The 13,803-nt window shown below is 38.4% G+C and overlaps 1 protein-coding gene across 2 annotated transcripts in view; it reads left to right on the forward strand.

Moving 5' to 3' along the window:
- The window catches only part of smpd3 (sphingomyelin phosphodiesterase 3), a 51,307-nt gene extending 38,160 nt beyond the window's left edge, over positions 1 to 13,147 (forward strand). Inside the window, exons 5-11 of one of the 2 annotated variants that reach the window (XM_087797180.1) lie at positions 5,847 to 5,922; positions 7,534 to 7,695; positions 7,767 to 7,856; positions 9,305 to 9,368; positions 10,401 to 10,563; positions 12,267 to 12,379; positions 12,413 to 13,147. In XM_087797180.1, the coding sequence (XP_087653306.1) occupies positions 5,847 to 5,922; positions 7,534 to 7,695; positions 7,767 to 7,856; positions 9,305 to 9,368; positions 10,401 to 10,563; positions 12,267 to 12,368 (657 nt within the window). In that variant the 3' untranslated portion in view covers positions 12,369 to 12,379; positions 12,413 to 13,147. Of the gene's footprint in view, positions 1 to 5,846; positions 5,923 to 7,533; positions 7,696 to 7,766; positions 7,857 to 9,304; positions 9,369 to 10,400; positions 10,564 to 12,266 lie in introns of both variants that reach the window. The other variant, XM_087797179.1, reaches the window with a different exon arrangement.
- Positions 13,148 to 13,803: the final 656 nt, after the last annotated feature.

The raw sequence follows: 13,803 nt of genomic DNA on the forward strand, positions 1-13,803 counted from the left end.
CACACTTTATTATAGTTTTTTATTCATGTTAATACACACTTTATTATAGTTTTTTATTCATGTTAATACACACTTTATTATAGTTTTCTATTCATGTTAAAACACAATTTATTATAGTTTGTATTCATGTTAATAATCACTTTATTACAGTTTTTTATTAATGTTAATACACACTTTGTTATATATATATATATTTTTTATTCATCTTAATACCCACTTCATCCACCTCTCATTGTACTACACACTACTCAATAGAACGACGACAATAACAAGAGGTCAGTAGTCAGGAGCCACTGACCACTGCAGACAAGCCCTGAGATGAACTGGATCCACAGGAGATCTGGAGCTGCTCGGTGGAGGGAGTGAGAGAGGGAGGGAGGGTAGGAGGGAGTGAGGGAGGAAAGGAGGGAGGAAGTGAGGGAGGAAGTGAGGGAGGAAAGGAGGGCGAGTGCAGCTAAAATATTAATTAAAATGGTTCCCAGAAGAGACGGCGGCGGCGACAGCTCAGTAATTAAAGCTGTTCAGCCTCGACATTTATCCTCTTATTAAAATGGATGTTTGTGTTTGGACGGTTTAAAATAAACACATTCTCTGGGTTCGAGACGACGACACAAACTACACCTGTCAACGGATCAGGAGTTACAAGTGTGTTTGTTCAACACAAAACTAAGATGCTTCTGTGTAATGACGTCCGTGTCCACTAGAGGCTGGAATACTCTTTGACTTCAATGTCCTGATAGTCAACACACTCACTACAGACACACACATGCATACATACAAACAAACACACAAACATGCATATATACAAACACACACACATGCATACGCACAGACAAACACATATGCATACATACAAACACACACACACATGCATACACACATGCATACATACAAATATACAAACATGCATATATATACAAAAACACACATATGCATACACACAAACACACACACATGCATACACACATGCATACATACAAACATACACATGCATACATACAAACACACACATGAATACATACAAACTCATACACACATGCAGAGATAAAAACACACACACATGCATACATACAAACACACACACATGCATACACACAAACACACACACATGCATACACACAAACACACACATACATACACACAAACACACACACGTGCATGCATACACACAAACACATACAAACACATGCATACATACCAACACACACCCACATACAAACACAAATAAAACCTGTTTGTAACAAACACAAACACATACATACAATCGCACACATCTTACAAACACACGCATCTTACAAACACACACATGTATACAAACACACACATCTTACAAACACACACATGTATACATACACACACACATGTATTTAAAACACACGCATGTAAACAAACACACACACATGCATACAAACACACACATGTATACAAACACACACACACATATTTTAAACAAACACATGTATACAAACACACACACATGTATTTAAAACACACACATGTATACAAACACACACATGTAAACAAACACACACACACACACATATTTAAAACACACACATCTTACAAACACACACATGTATACAAACACACACACACACATATTTGAAACACACACATGTATACAAACACACACAAATGTATTTAAAACACACACATGTATACAAACTCACACATGTATACAAACTCACACACACATATTTAAAACACACACATGTATACAAACTCACACATGTATACAAACACACACACACACATATTTAAAACACACACATGTATACAAACACACACATCTTACAAACACACACATGTATACAAACACACACATGTATACAAACACACACACATGCATACAAACACACACATCTTACAAACAAACACACACATCTTACAAACACACACATCTTACAAACACACACATGTATACAAACACACATGTATTTTTTGGTGAATACAAGAGAAGTAACTTTAAACTTATGTAAATATGTAAATACTAGTCGTGCACACAGGTTTTTTAAGAATACATTTGAAGAAGAAAACAAGATGAAAATAGAAAAATCTCACCAAATGTTTTCTCAGATTAAAGATAGTGTTTAATAAAAAGACTACAATAAATGTTGTGACATTAAACATGAGCTTTGATCTCCTGCACTGATGATGGTTCTTCTCTCGTGACTCACTGTCTTCATCTGAAGTTATTTGTTTGAAGCACCGATCCTTCCTGTCGACACCAGCAGAGCCAGGAAATGAAATTCTGATCAACTCGCCCAGTAGTGTTTGAACACACACACACACACACACACACACACACACACACACACACACACACACACACACACACACACACACACACACACACACACACACACACACACACACACACACACACACACACACACACACTTAAATGCGCTCACACACCCACACACACGTGTACAAACACACTCACACATAGACACACAAACACACACACACGTGTACAAACACACTCACACATAGACACACACACACCCTCAGAGGCCTCTTGTCACTTCCAGCTCACACACACTTCTATTGGAGCGAAAGTAAGTTTCTAAAATATTTATACAAAAGAACAACATTTAGATTCAGTGATAGAAGAACCAAACTGATGATGATGAAGATGATGATGATGATGAAGATGAAGATGATGAAGAAGATTAGGATGAAGGTGATGAGGATGAAGATGAAGATGATGAAGAAGATTAGGATGAAGGTGATGAGGATGAAGATGATGAGGATGAAGATGAAGATGATGAAGAAGATTAGGATGAAGGTGATGAGGATGAAGATGATGAGGGTGAAGATGATGAAGATGATGAGGATGAAGATGATGAGGGTGAAGATGATGAAGACGATGAGGATGAAGATCATGATGAGGAGGAAAAGACAAGGACGATGAGGATGATGAAGATGATGAGGATGAAGAGGATGATCATGATGATGAGGAGGAGGTAGAGGAAGAGGAGGATGATGATGATGAAGAGGATTATGAGGATGAAGAGGAGGATCATTATGATGAGGAAGAGGAGGATGATGAGGATGAAGAGGATGAAGATGATGAGGGTGAAGATGATGAAGAGGATGAGGATGAGGAGGAAGATCATGATGAGGAGGAAGAGGAGGATTATTATGATGAGGAGGAGGAAGAGGAGGATGAGGAGGATGAGGATGAAGAAGATTAGGATGAAGATGATGATGATGATGATGAAGAGGAGGATTATTATGATGAGGAAGAGGAAGAGGAGGATGAGGATGATGAGGATGAAGAAGATTAGGATGAAGATGATGATGATGATGATGATGAAGAGGAGGATTATTATGATGAGGAGGAGGAAGAGGAGGATGAGGATGATGAGGATGAAGAAGATTAGGATGAAGATGATGATGATGAAGAGGATGATCATGATGATGATGAAGAGGAGGATTATTATGATGAGGAGGAGGAAGAGGAAGAGGAGGATGAGGATGATGAGGATGAAGAAGATTAGGATGAAGATGATGATGATGAAGATGATGAAGAAGATGAGGATGAGGATGAAGATCATGATGAGGAGGAAGAGGAAGAGGAAGACGATGATGATGATGATGAGGATAAGGATGAGGAGGAAGAAGAAAAGAACAATGAGGATGATGAAGATGAAGATGAAGATGATGAATTATAAAAAATTAAACCAGAATAAAGTCATAACTCAGTTTGCTTTTAGAACCAACTTGACAAAAACTAACGATCAATAGATCATTGAATCTAATCTAATCTAATCAATAGATCATTGAATCTAATCTAATCTAATCAATAACTACACAAAAGTCAACATGAGAGAAAAACAAACAAAGTCTTTTGAGTCTTGTTTGAACACGTGAAGAATGAAAGTGTTTCCTCACGTGTTCGTCTCAGCAGCTCATTCACCAACATAACTCCGGTGCTGTGAGGTTAATGGTGCTGGACTCGACCCGGTGTTCTCCCCAAACATCTCCGCTGATTCAATCAGAGCCTGAAACACTAAGTGCTCGGAGCCGCGGCGGCTAATTTAGCTAATGCTTGATTGTGTCTTTTCTCATTTATGATCCATCCCGACTGGACGTCTGGATCCCATTAGAGCTGATCACCTTCATCCGTCTCCATTAAGGTCTGACCCCGGGCGGGTCCGGATGACCCGTCCAGTCGTTCATCAGAGAGCTTTTTATTAGTGTTGATGTAGGTCTAGCTGAGAGTAGCTGAGTCTTTATGAACATTTATCACTGACGCTGTTGTTCACTGAGCCGCTGATTCGTCTGTTTTATCAGCGGATGAGAGACGGAGGTTGAATACATTTCCATCATGTTTGACATACTGAGAAGATGGAAAACTGACAAAAAAAAAAGTTTTTCACATTTTAATAATATAAAAACTAATGTAGACTATATAAATATATAAAGATATATTAAGTTACTGTAGTATCAAGGATATATGTGTAGTATTGATGAGTACTTGATTCTGTTGTTGTGATAGTGTAGTAACAAGTATATATGTGTAGTATTGTCCAGTACTTGACTCTGGTGTTGTGATAGTGTAGTAACAAGTATATATGTGTAGTATTGTCCAGTACTTGATACTGTTGTTGTGATAGTGTAGTAACAAGTATATATGTGTAGTATTGTCCAGTACTTGACTCTGGTGTTGTGATACTGTAGTAACAAGTATATATATGTAGTATTGTCCAGTACTTGATACTGTTGTTGTGATAGTGTAGTAACAAGGATATATGTGTAGTATTGTCGAGTACTTGATTCTGTTGTTGTGATAGTGTAGTAACAAGTATATATGTGTAGTATTGTCCAGTACTTGACTCTGGTGTTGTGATACTGTAGTAACAAGTATATATATGTAGTATTGTCCAGTACTTGATACTGTTGTTGTGATAGTGTAGTAACAAGGATATATGTGTAGTATTGTCGAGTACTTGATTCTGTTGTTGTGATAGTGTAGTAACAAGTATATATGTGTAGTATTGTCCAGTACTTGACTCTGGTGTTGTGATAGTGTAGTAACAATTATATATATATGTTTAGAATTGTCCAGTACTTGACTCTGGTGTTGTGATAGTGTAGTAACAAGGATATATGTGTAGTATTGTCCAGTACTTGACTCTGATGTTGTGATAGTGTAGTAACAAGGATATATGTGTAGTATTGTCCAGTACTTGACTCTGGTGTTGTGATACTGTAGTAACAAGTATATATGTGTAGTATTGTCCAGTACTTGACTCTGGTGTTGTAGTATTTACAGACCACATGACTCTTGACGAAGTCGTAACTGATTGCATTTGTTTTCAAACCAAAATATGTCCAAACATCAGCTTTAAAAGCTGCTGGAGTCACTGTATCCTCTCGTCCTCAGTCATCGCCGGGATCTCGCGGGATTTTATTTTTCCTTGAACTGCGAAGGATGTATTGACTGCCTCCATCTAGTCATTGCAACACAAAAATGAACAAAATGCATATATATACATTTATTAACAATTTACAATTCTCAGCGTTTTTTCATTTTTGTGTACACATATATATATATATATACAGTATATATATTTATTTCCAATTTCCAATTTTCAGCGTTTGTTCATTTTTGTGTATACAATAATATAAATATAATATAAAATAATATCAAAGTTTGAAATTAAAGATTCTTGAAAAATCAACCATTTAAAAAAAGTTTTTAAATAAAAATGTTTTCAATGGATATGGGTTTTCAATAAATAAGTATTATTTAAACTGCATGGACTACAGTAATACTCATGAAGGACCAGTCGTGAGAAGAAGAACGAACCACTGACCACTGCGTCTCTCCACAGGTCCACGTGGGCACCTCGCTCCAGGGCCAGAGGGTGGTGGGCTTCCTCACGTGCACGCACCTGCACGCCATCGAAGGTGGGTGTAGATCAGACCTGCGACTGTGACCAGACGCTCGCGTCCTCCCACCGCCGTTCCCATGGCGACCGGCTCCAGCTGTTGACAGCGTCACAGTCTATTTAAAGCCGGCGGTCGCTGCCTCCTCGTTCTTTAGCGGAGACACGTCTCCCCTCCGGCGCCGCTATTTCAGGACCCCCATCCTCACCCCTCACCTCACCCGCCTCACCCCTCCTCACCCCCCTCCCCTCACCCTCCTCACCCCCTCAGGGTCTAAAGATAGAACTGAACAAACCTTTATTAAAGGTGTGAAGTTCGACGACGATCGAGAGTCCGAACGTCCTGTTCACGGCCCTGATTGGCCGACGACGACATGTCAATCAAACTCAACTGCCGACCGTTGCAATACGATATGGAACGTGGTGGACGTTTTGGACCGATGCTTTATTTTAAGCATTTAATTATTATTTTTGGAATGATTGAATCAAAAACTATAATAAAAGATTGAATTATTATTTTTAAATTATTTCAAAATTAATAATTTAACACATATAATTTGATTTATATGTTTATTATAAATTATACATTTATTTAAAAAAAAAAAAAATCGACATTCAATAGTTTTTAACTTGTAGCGTTTTAAATTCAATTTAAAAATGTTGTTCTAATACCATTTTTTAATTGCATTTAAAAGGCTATAAATGTAAGAAAACATTGAATTCCGAATAAAATTTTTTTTTTAAATACTGTAGTAAGAACATCCAACTCTTTGTGTAAAAAAAACATTCATTTTTTAATTTGACCAGGGTCACAAAGCACTTAAACAATCAAAACTATATTCAATAAAGTATATACTTTAAAGGATAAGATCACACTAAAGTGAGCAGTGTGTAGAAAGGCATCATGGGAGTTGACCGTTGTTAGACTGTAGTTGTGAAGGCCTCGGGCGGTGAAGTGGAGAACCATCATGTCAGACTATCACTTCACCTTCACACACACACACACCGTCATTAAAGAGTGTGTGAGGCCTCTCTCGCCCACTCGCCCTCCACTCTCTCCTCTGTTCCTCTCACCTGACGCCTCCTCGCTCTTCGCTACCCTCACGTTCTTCACACACCTTCATGTGGCTGAGAGCTGCCGAGAGAAAACACACAACACACACACTCCTGTTATGCAACACAACCTGCGTAGATCCTAGATATACTTGTCCTTCCTTGTCAACAACAAGTCTCTCTTGTTCTTCACTCCATCGGTCGTGGACTCACCTGGTTTCTCCAGGTACTCTGATTTCCTCCCACAAAAATATCTAGATGTCAATGGACAACACAAGACTGTCCATGAGGGTTATCGGTTCTTGGACTATGTCTCCTGGTGTGGACTGTAGACATGCCCAGGGTGACCCTGCCTCCCAGAGTAGCTGGGATGGCTCAGTCGACTGTATCCTCTCGTCCTCAGTCATCGTCTGGATCCTGCAGGAGTTCATTGTTAGCTGTGGAGGACATTGTGACTGCCGCCATCTAGTGGCCGGACGTTTAATTGCGACACAAATATGAACAAACGCTGATGATGATTGTGAAATAAAGAAAGTAACACAAACCTTCTGTGACTCACACCTTCTGCGACCCACACCAGGCGACGCGTCGGTGCGCTGCGAGCAGCTGGACCTGATGCTACAGTGGGGCGCAGAGTTCCGCCAGACCTCGTGCCACCCGCCTGAGGGAGAGAAGGTTCTGGAGGACCTGGTGGCTTTCGACGTGGTCCTGGGAGACCTGAACTTCGACAACTGCTCCTCAGGTGAGAGTCGAGTCGAGTCGGTTTGAGACGACGTTTACTCTTGTGGGTTTTTTTTTCTTCCGACCCTTCAGAAGACAAGCTGGAGCAACAACACACTCTCTTCACTCAGTACAAAGACCCGTGTCGCCTCGGACCGGGAGAGGACAAACCCTGGGCTCTGGGTAACACACACACACACACACACACACACACACACACACACCAATATACACACACACACACACCCAATTGCATACACACATGCACACACACACTCACATATACACACACACACCTACACTTATATATACATAAACACACACACACACACTCTCACACACACCAATACACACACACACACACACACACACACACACACACACACACACACACACACACACACACACACACACACACACACACACACACACACACACACACACACACACACACACACACACACACACACACACACACACACACACACACACAATATACACACACACACACACCCAATTGCATACACACATGCACACACACACTCACATATACACACACACACCTACACTTATATATACATAAACACACACACACACACTCTCACACACACCAATACACACACACACACACACACACACACACACACACACACTCTCTCTCACACACACCAATACACACTCTCTCACACACACCAATACACACACACACACACACACACACACACACTCACATAAAAACAAACACATGCATATATATATACACACACACACACACACACACACACACACACACACACACACACACACACACACACACACACACACACACACACACACACACACACACACACACAGTATTATCCAGGCCACAGAAATGTTGGCTCATGAGAAGCAAGAGTGTATTTCTGTGGCAGGAGGAGGAGACTCTGACTCTGACTCTGACTCTGACTCTGACTCTGACTCTGACTCGCTTCAGAAGCAGAGATTTACTGACGGATCCGAGTCACAGCCAGTGATTCAAAAATCCCTCAAAAACCCTTTGGATGTTAGTTTTATAAAAGCAGAAAATAACAGGAAAAACAATCCTATTCTCACTCCTGAGTCACTCACGTCTGAACGACTCATCCTGACGCGTGTTGCTAACACAGGAAGTAGAACAGACTCTAAGACTTGACCCTGTGAGAGGTTAAGGACAGGAAATGATTCAGACTCGTGACCTCGTTGAGTCACACACATTTGCAAGCTCAGAACCACGAAATTGACTCACTGTGGCTGGAATCCCGAGCGGGCGTGAGTCGCTCTGATAGTTGACCAGGTTTAACGACGTCACACATCCTAAGTGACGTCTTCAAGGTCTCAGAACGAAGATTCGAGTCACGACCTGAGCCTTAGATCGAGTCGTTCGCCTCCATGAGAGGTTCTGAGTGTTTGAACCAGCAGCTGATGTGACTCACAAGAGTCGGATCTTCTCTCCGTCCCCTCACGTGACTCTGGTGTAGACTTGTGTGTCAGCATCTGTTCATGATTCTCTTCTTCTCTTTCTAAACATTTGTTACCGTGTTCCGCTCTCACTCGCTGACCGACAGCGCCCTCTGCTGGACAGTCTCTAACGTGCGTCCGTGTCTCTGCAGGGACGTTCCTGGAGCCCAGTGGACTCTACGATGACGAGGTCTGCTCCCCCGAGAGTCTACAGAAGTGAGTTCACTCGCTTTGACTTTTATTTATCAAACATTCGTCCACAAACATTTTATTCTGAGATATTAATACATTTGTTAAAACCTTTATGATCAAAACACTATTAACTATAAGTTGTCACTTAATTTTGAAGGTTTTTCTCCTCCGTGTTTTTTTTACGCACTTCTAATTTAAATTTAAATTTAAACTCACGATCATAATAACAAAAACAACCTTTAACTGGCCTCTTAAAAATCCAAATACATTATTCATTATATACGGTATATAATATATTAAATTATCCAAATATATTTCGCCCAAAAAATTACTAGTGACATAGAAATCTGAAATAGTTTTATATAAATATCCATTTTTTAATCCAATACAAGATATATTAAATATATAACATCTCGATTCTAGAATAATTAATCTTGTTGTTTTATATTATTCAACATAAAAATGTTAATATTACCAGAAAAAAACTAGAGTTAGTCCATTTTTCAAAGAAAAAAAAGGAAAAATGTTTCTTCTATTTCTCTTACAACTGTATTTAAGTTCATTAATGAGTTTATTTGATCATAAATACCTCTCAGAAGAACAAGGACTTTGTGATGGATTGAAACATTTAAACTTTATTCATTCCTTTGGGTCAAAATAATGGTTCCAGTAACTCCACAGTAGAAGAACACACCACATGTATAAATATCCATATTTTTAACAATCTAAAATAGTCTAACAGATCTGAGTTAGTAAATCCTTCAACTTTAATCACCTTTAAACAAAACAAAAAAAATTCGGGTTTTGTAAATGACACAGTTGCATTTCCACCTTTCAAACACGGGGGGGCGCCGGACATCTTCACTCGTACTTCATCGTTTATTTACACAAACCACGACTGCATCTATGAAAACAACTCGAGAGACTCGTCATATTTTTCTTCTTCTTGAACTTTGACCTCCATGTTTTCACTCTGGAGTTGAGTGTGTGTCGCTCCACATGTGTTGGACGAAGCTTGAAGGTGTGTGTGTGTGTGTGTGTGTGTGTGTGTCTCAGGGTGATGGAGAACGAGGAGGGCAGGAAGGAGTACCTGGTCTTCCCCCCCAGCAAGAGTCAGTGTCCGGGACAGAAAGGACGAAAGATCCCCTTGAAGGGAAACGGCCGCCGGCTCGACTACATCCTCTTCAGCGACGAGGCGCTGCAGCCGGACTGGAAGCTGGTGGGTCCAGGACTCACTCAGAGTCTTGTAGGATCAGGTCTTCTTGTCTGATGAGAAGCAACAAGGACCAGGTCGTGGTTCGTCCTCCATTGAAACCGCAGAAGAGAAAGTTTCTTCGCCTCTGCCTCCATCTAGTGTTTATCTAGCAGTACTGCAACTAAATGGATTTAAAATCCAACGATAAAAAGTAGAATAATTTCTTCTCCACTCGGAGAGGTTTTTGTTTAAAGACTCTATCCTTCTTTTATTTAAATGTAGACACATTAAACTTCTCTAAATAAATCCTAAGTCTACTATTTCCTCTCTCAGTGAGTTAAGAATGTTTAGATCGTTGTACACTCAGAGGAAGAGTAAACAACTATAAATAAACTTTACTTATTTATTTTAATTATTTTATTTTATTTGTGTTTATTTATCTCTTTTTAAATTCAACAAGTTATTTGCTTTTATTTGTTTGACGTGAACTGAGTTAGCATTGATGTCATTTTCATCCAAACCTTAACAAATATATTTGAACACTGGTTTTCTAGTCAAATGTGTGAATAAATGTACTTAAATTTAAACGTCACATACTGAAGTTGCAAATAGATTTTTTTTTTATTAACAACAACAACACAAATGAGTAAAGTTAGTTTTTACATTTGTTGTTATTGGTGAGGCAGGAGGGATGCAAGTATATGAGTAAATCATTATTAAATTTAATTCCATTATTCATTTTTTTTAAATAATTGAATACGTTTTTTATTGAATAATAATAATAATAATATTAATTACTCAATAATTTTCATATTGAAAGGTTGAAATACTTTATTTTTGAACATTAGAAAAATCTAATATTTTCTAAATAATAATATACACTTTACAGTTTGATATTTTAACTCCAGTGATTGAATTACAAACTATCTCACTTCAATATAATTTAATTTGTCTTTAAATTTCTAATAATAATGTTGTCAAGTCTGCACTATTATACTAACATTTTTAGATTCAATTTTAAAGGATACGAATTAAAGAATATTTAATAAAATTCTTCTTTTTAAATTATTGGGATTACAATATCAAACTCTATAAATAAAAAATATTTGCATTTTATCAAAAATATAAAACATTTAATCTTTCATTATATAACTTACTCAATAGAAACAAATCAAGCCTTTTAATAAAGAAATTATTATAATAATTAAATTATAATTACAATAATTATTTAAATGAAATTATAAAATAAATTAAACCGTTAAATATAGAAAAGGTTGAATTAAGTTATTATTATTAAATAATGAAATGTTTAAAAAAACATTTACATTTAAACATTTATTTCAGAAAATAAACATATATAATGTAATATTCTGATGGCACTGATGTACTTCAATAGGTTTTAAGAAATTTAATTTGATCTTTTATTTAAATTAAAGCTTGATCTGGTCTTCAGTCAAGAAAGTGATAAAACCAACAGAAAGTTGGAAAATCATTCGATTGATATTATATTTTATTTATATTCATGTTTCATGCGTTGCAATAGAATCCTTAATTTGAAGGTTTGTTAACTCGTTGTAAAAAAAAAAAAAAGCTTCGGAACATGTATTTCCAACCGCAGAATGTGACGTCATCACGTAGAAAGTTGACACTTCCGGTGTCCGTGAGTGTAGTTTCAGGTCTGCCGCTAGAGGGCGGTGCAGTCCTTCATCCTCTCCGTGTCTCCTCAGGACATCGAGGAGTTCAGCTTCGTGACCCAGCTGGCCGGACTGACCGACCACCTCTCCGTGGCCATGAGACTGGCCGTGTCCACCGGGGAAGAGGAGCCTTAGTCACCGGGACCCTGACCTTGACCTTGACCCCGACCCCCCCAAACCCCCCCCCCCCCCCCCCCCCCAGCGGCGGGTCTTCTATTACTGCCATGGAGGAGGACAACAAGTGTTTACACAACTATGAAGCGGCCTTCAGAGGACGGACGGCGGACTGGACCGTCAGAACATCTCCGAGCATGAAGACACACACACTCACACACACACACACACACACACACACAGAAGCACAAACACAAAGACTCACAAACAAAACTGTTGTCTCCTTTTTTTTTTTTCTTCTTCCTGTTTTTGTATTTTCTACAAAGATGGCCGACGCACGTTCTTCACCTGCTCCAGAAGAAAAGCATGATGGTCTCTGACTGTGGACGAGACAAACTGTCACTCACGTCTTCTTGTTTGTGTTTCTCCATTTATGGGATTATTTCTTTTTTTTTAAACGGGACTGAAGGTTCCTGATCCAGAGTTAAAAAGTAAACACAAAGTCATTCATTCGTTCAGTTTGTGACGCTGGTAAAGAATATCAATTTTAAAAAAAAAGTCATTTTAATCTCTTTATTTTTTTAATGTTTTCATCCCAGAATAAACGTTTATAATCTCAGATCCTTACTCTCTAATCCCAGATGTTTACAATCAGAGTTTACTCTTTTTAAATTTTAAATTTTTTCTCCTGAAAATCTCTTTTGCACGTGGATTTCCAGCTCGATTTCTGAGATGAAAAAACGCTTCTCGACTCGTTTGTTTGTTTGTACGAAGCAACACCGTTTGGTTTCAAATAAAGAGAGGAAATTATGTCTGTGTCTCTTTAACCTTCAATCATTTATCAATTTATCAAAATTAAGTCAGAATTCTTGTAAACTTTTATTTATTATTGTGTTATTTTCTGGCTTCAAACTCATGTTTTAATCCCAGAAATGTTATAACATTGATCTGAAAATATTTGAACGAGATAATTCTCATTTTTTTATTATTTTATTTGACACTCGAATAGAAAAATGACAATTTCGGCGTCAAGTCGGCCAATCAGAAGCCAGGTTTAACTGTGACGTGTTGAAAGAGAGATTAGTTTTCTTGAAGAATGAAAGTCAGGGGCCACATTTGAAACGTTGTCGTGAGGGTCCGTCACGCAAGAGACAGTAAAGAAAGTATAAAATCAATATTTCTGAAATTCATTGTCATTTATACAACTTTTTTAACGTCATATTGAAAAAAAAAAATATTTTAACATCTACTTAAATCATTTTAAGGGCTAATAAAGTCCTGAAACAAAAAACTCTTCAGTGATGATTAACCAAGTGATCTTTGACCTCATGAGGGCCACATAAGTTGGACTTAAAGGGCCACACTCTGGGCCCCCACGGCCGGCTCTAAAGGATCTGATGGACCAGACGCTTCAGGATCTTTTGTTTGATCTTTCACAGTTTCAGATGAAGTTTCA

This window comes from Callionymus lyra, chromosome 8, assembly GCF_982586985.1.
Source record: "Callionymus lyra chromosome 8, fCalLyr1.hap1.1, whole genome shotgun sequence".
NCBI lineage: Eukaryota > Metazoa > Chordata > Actinopteri > Syngnathiformes > Callionymidae > Callionymus > Callionymus lyra.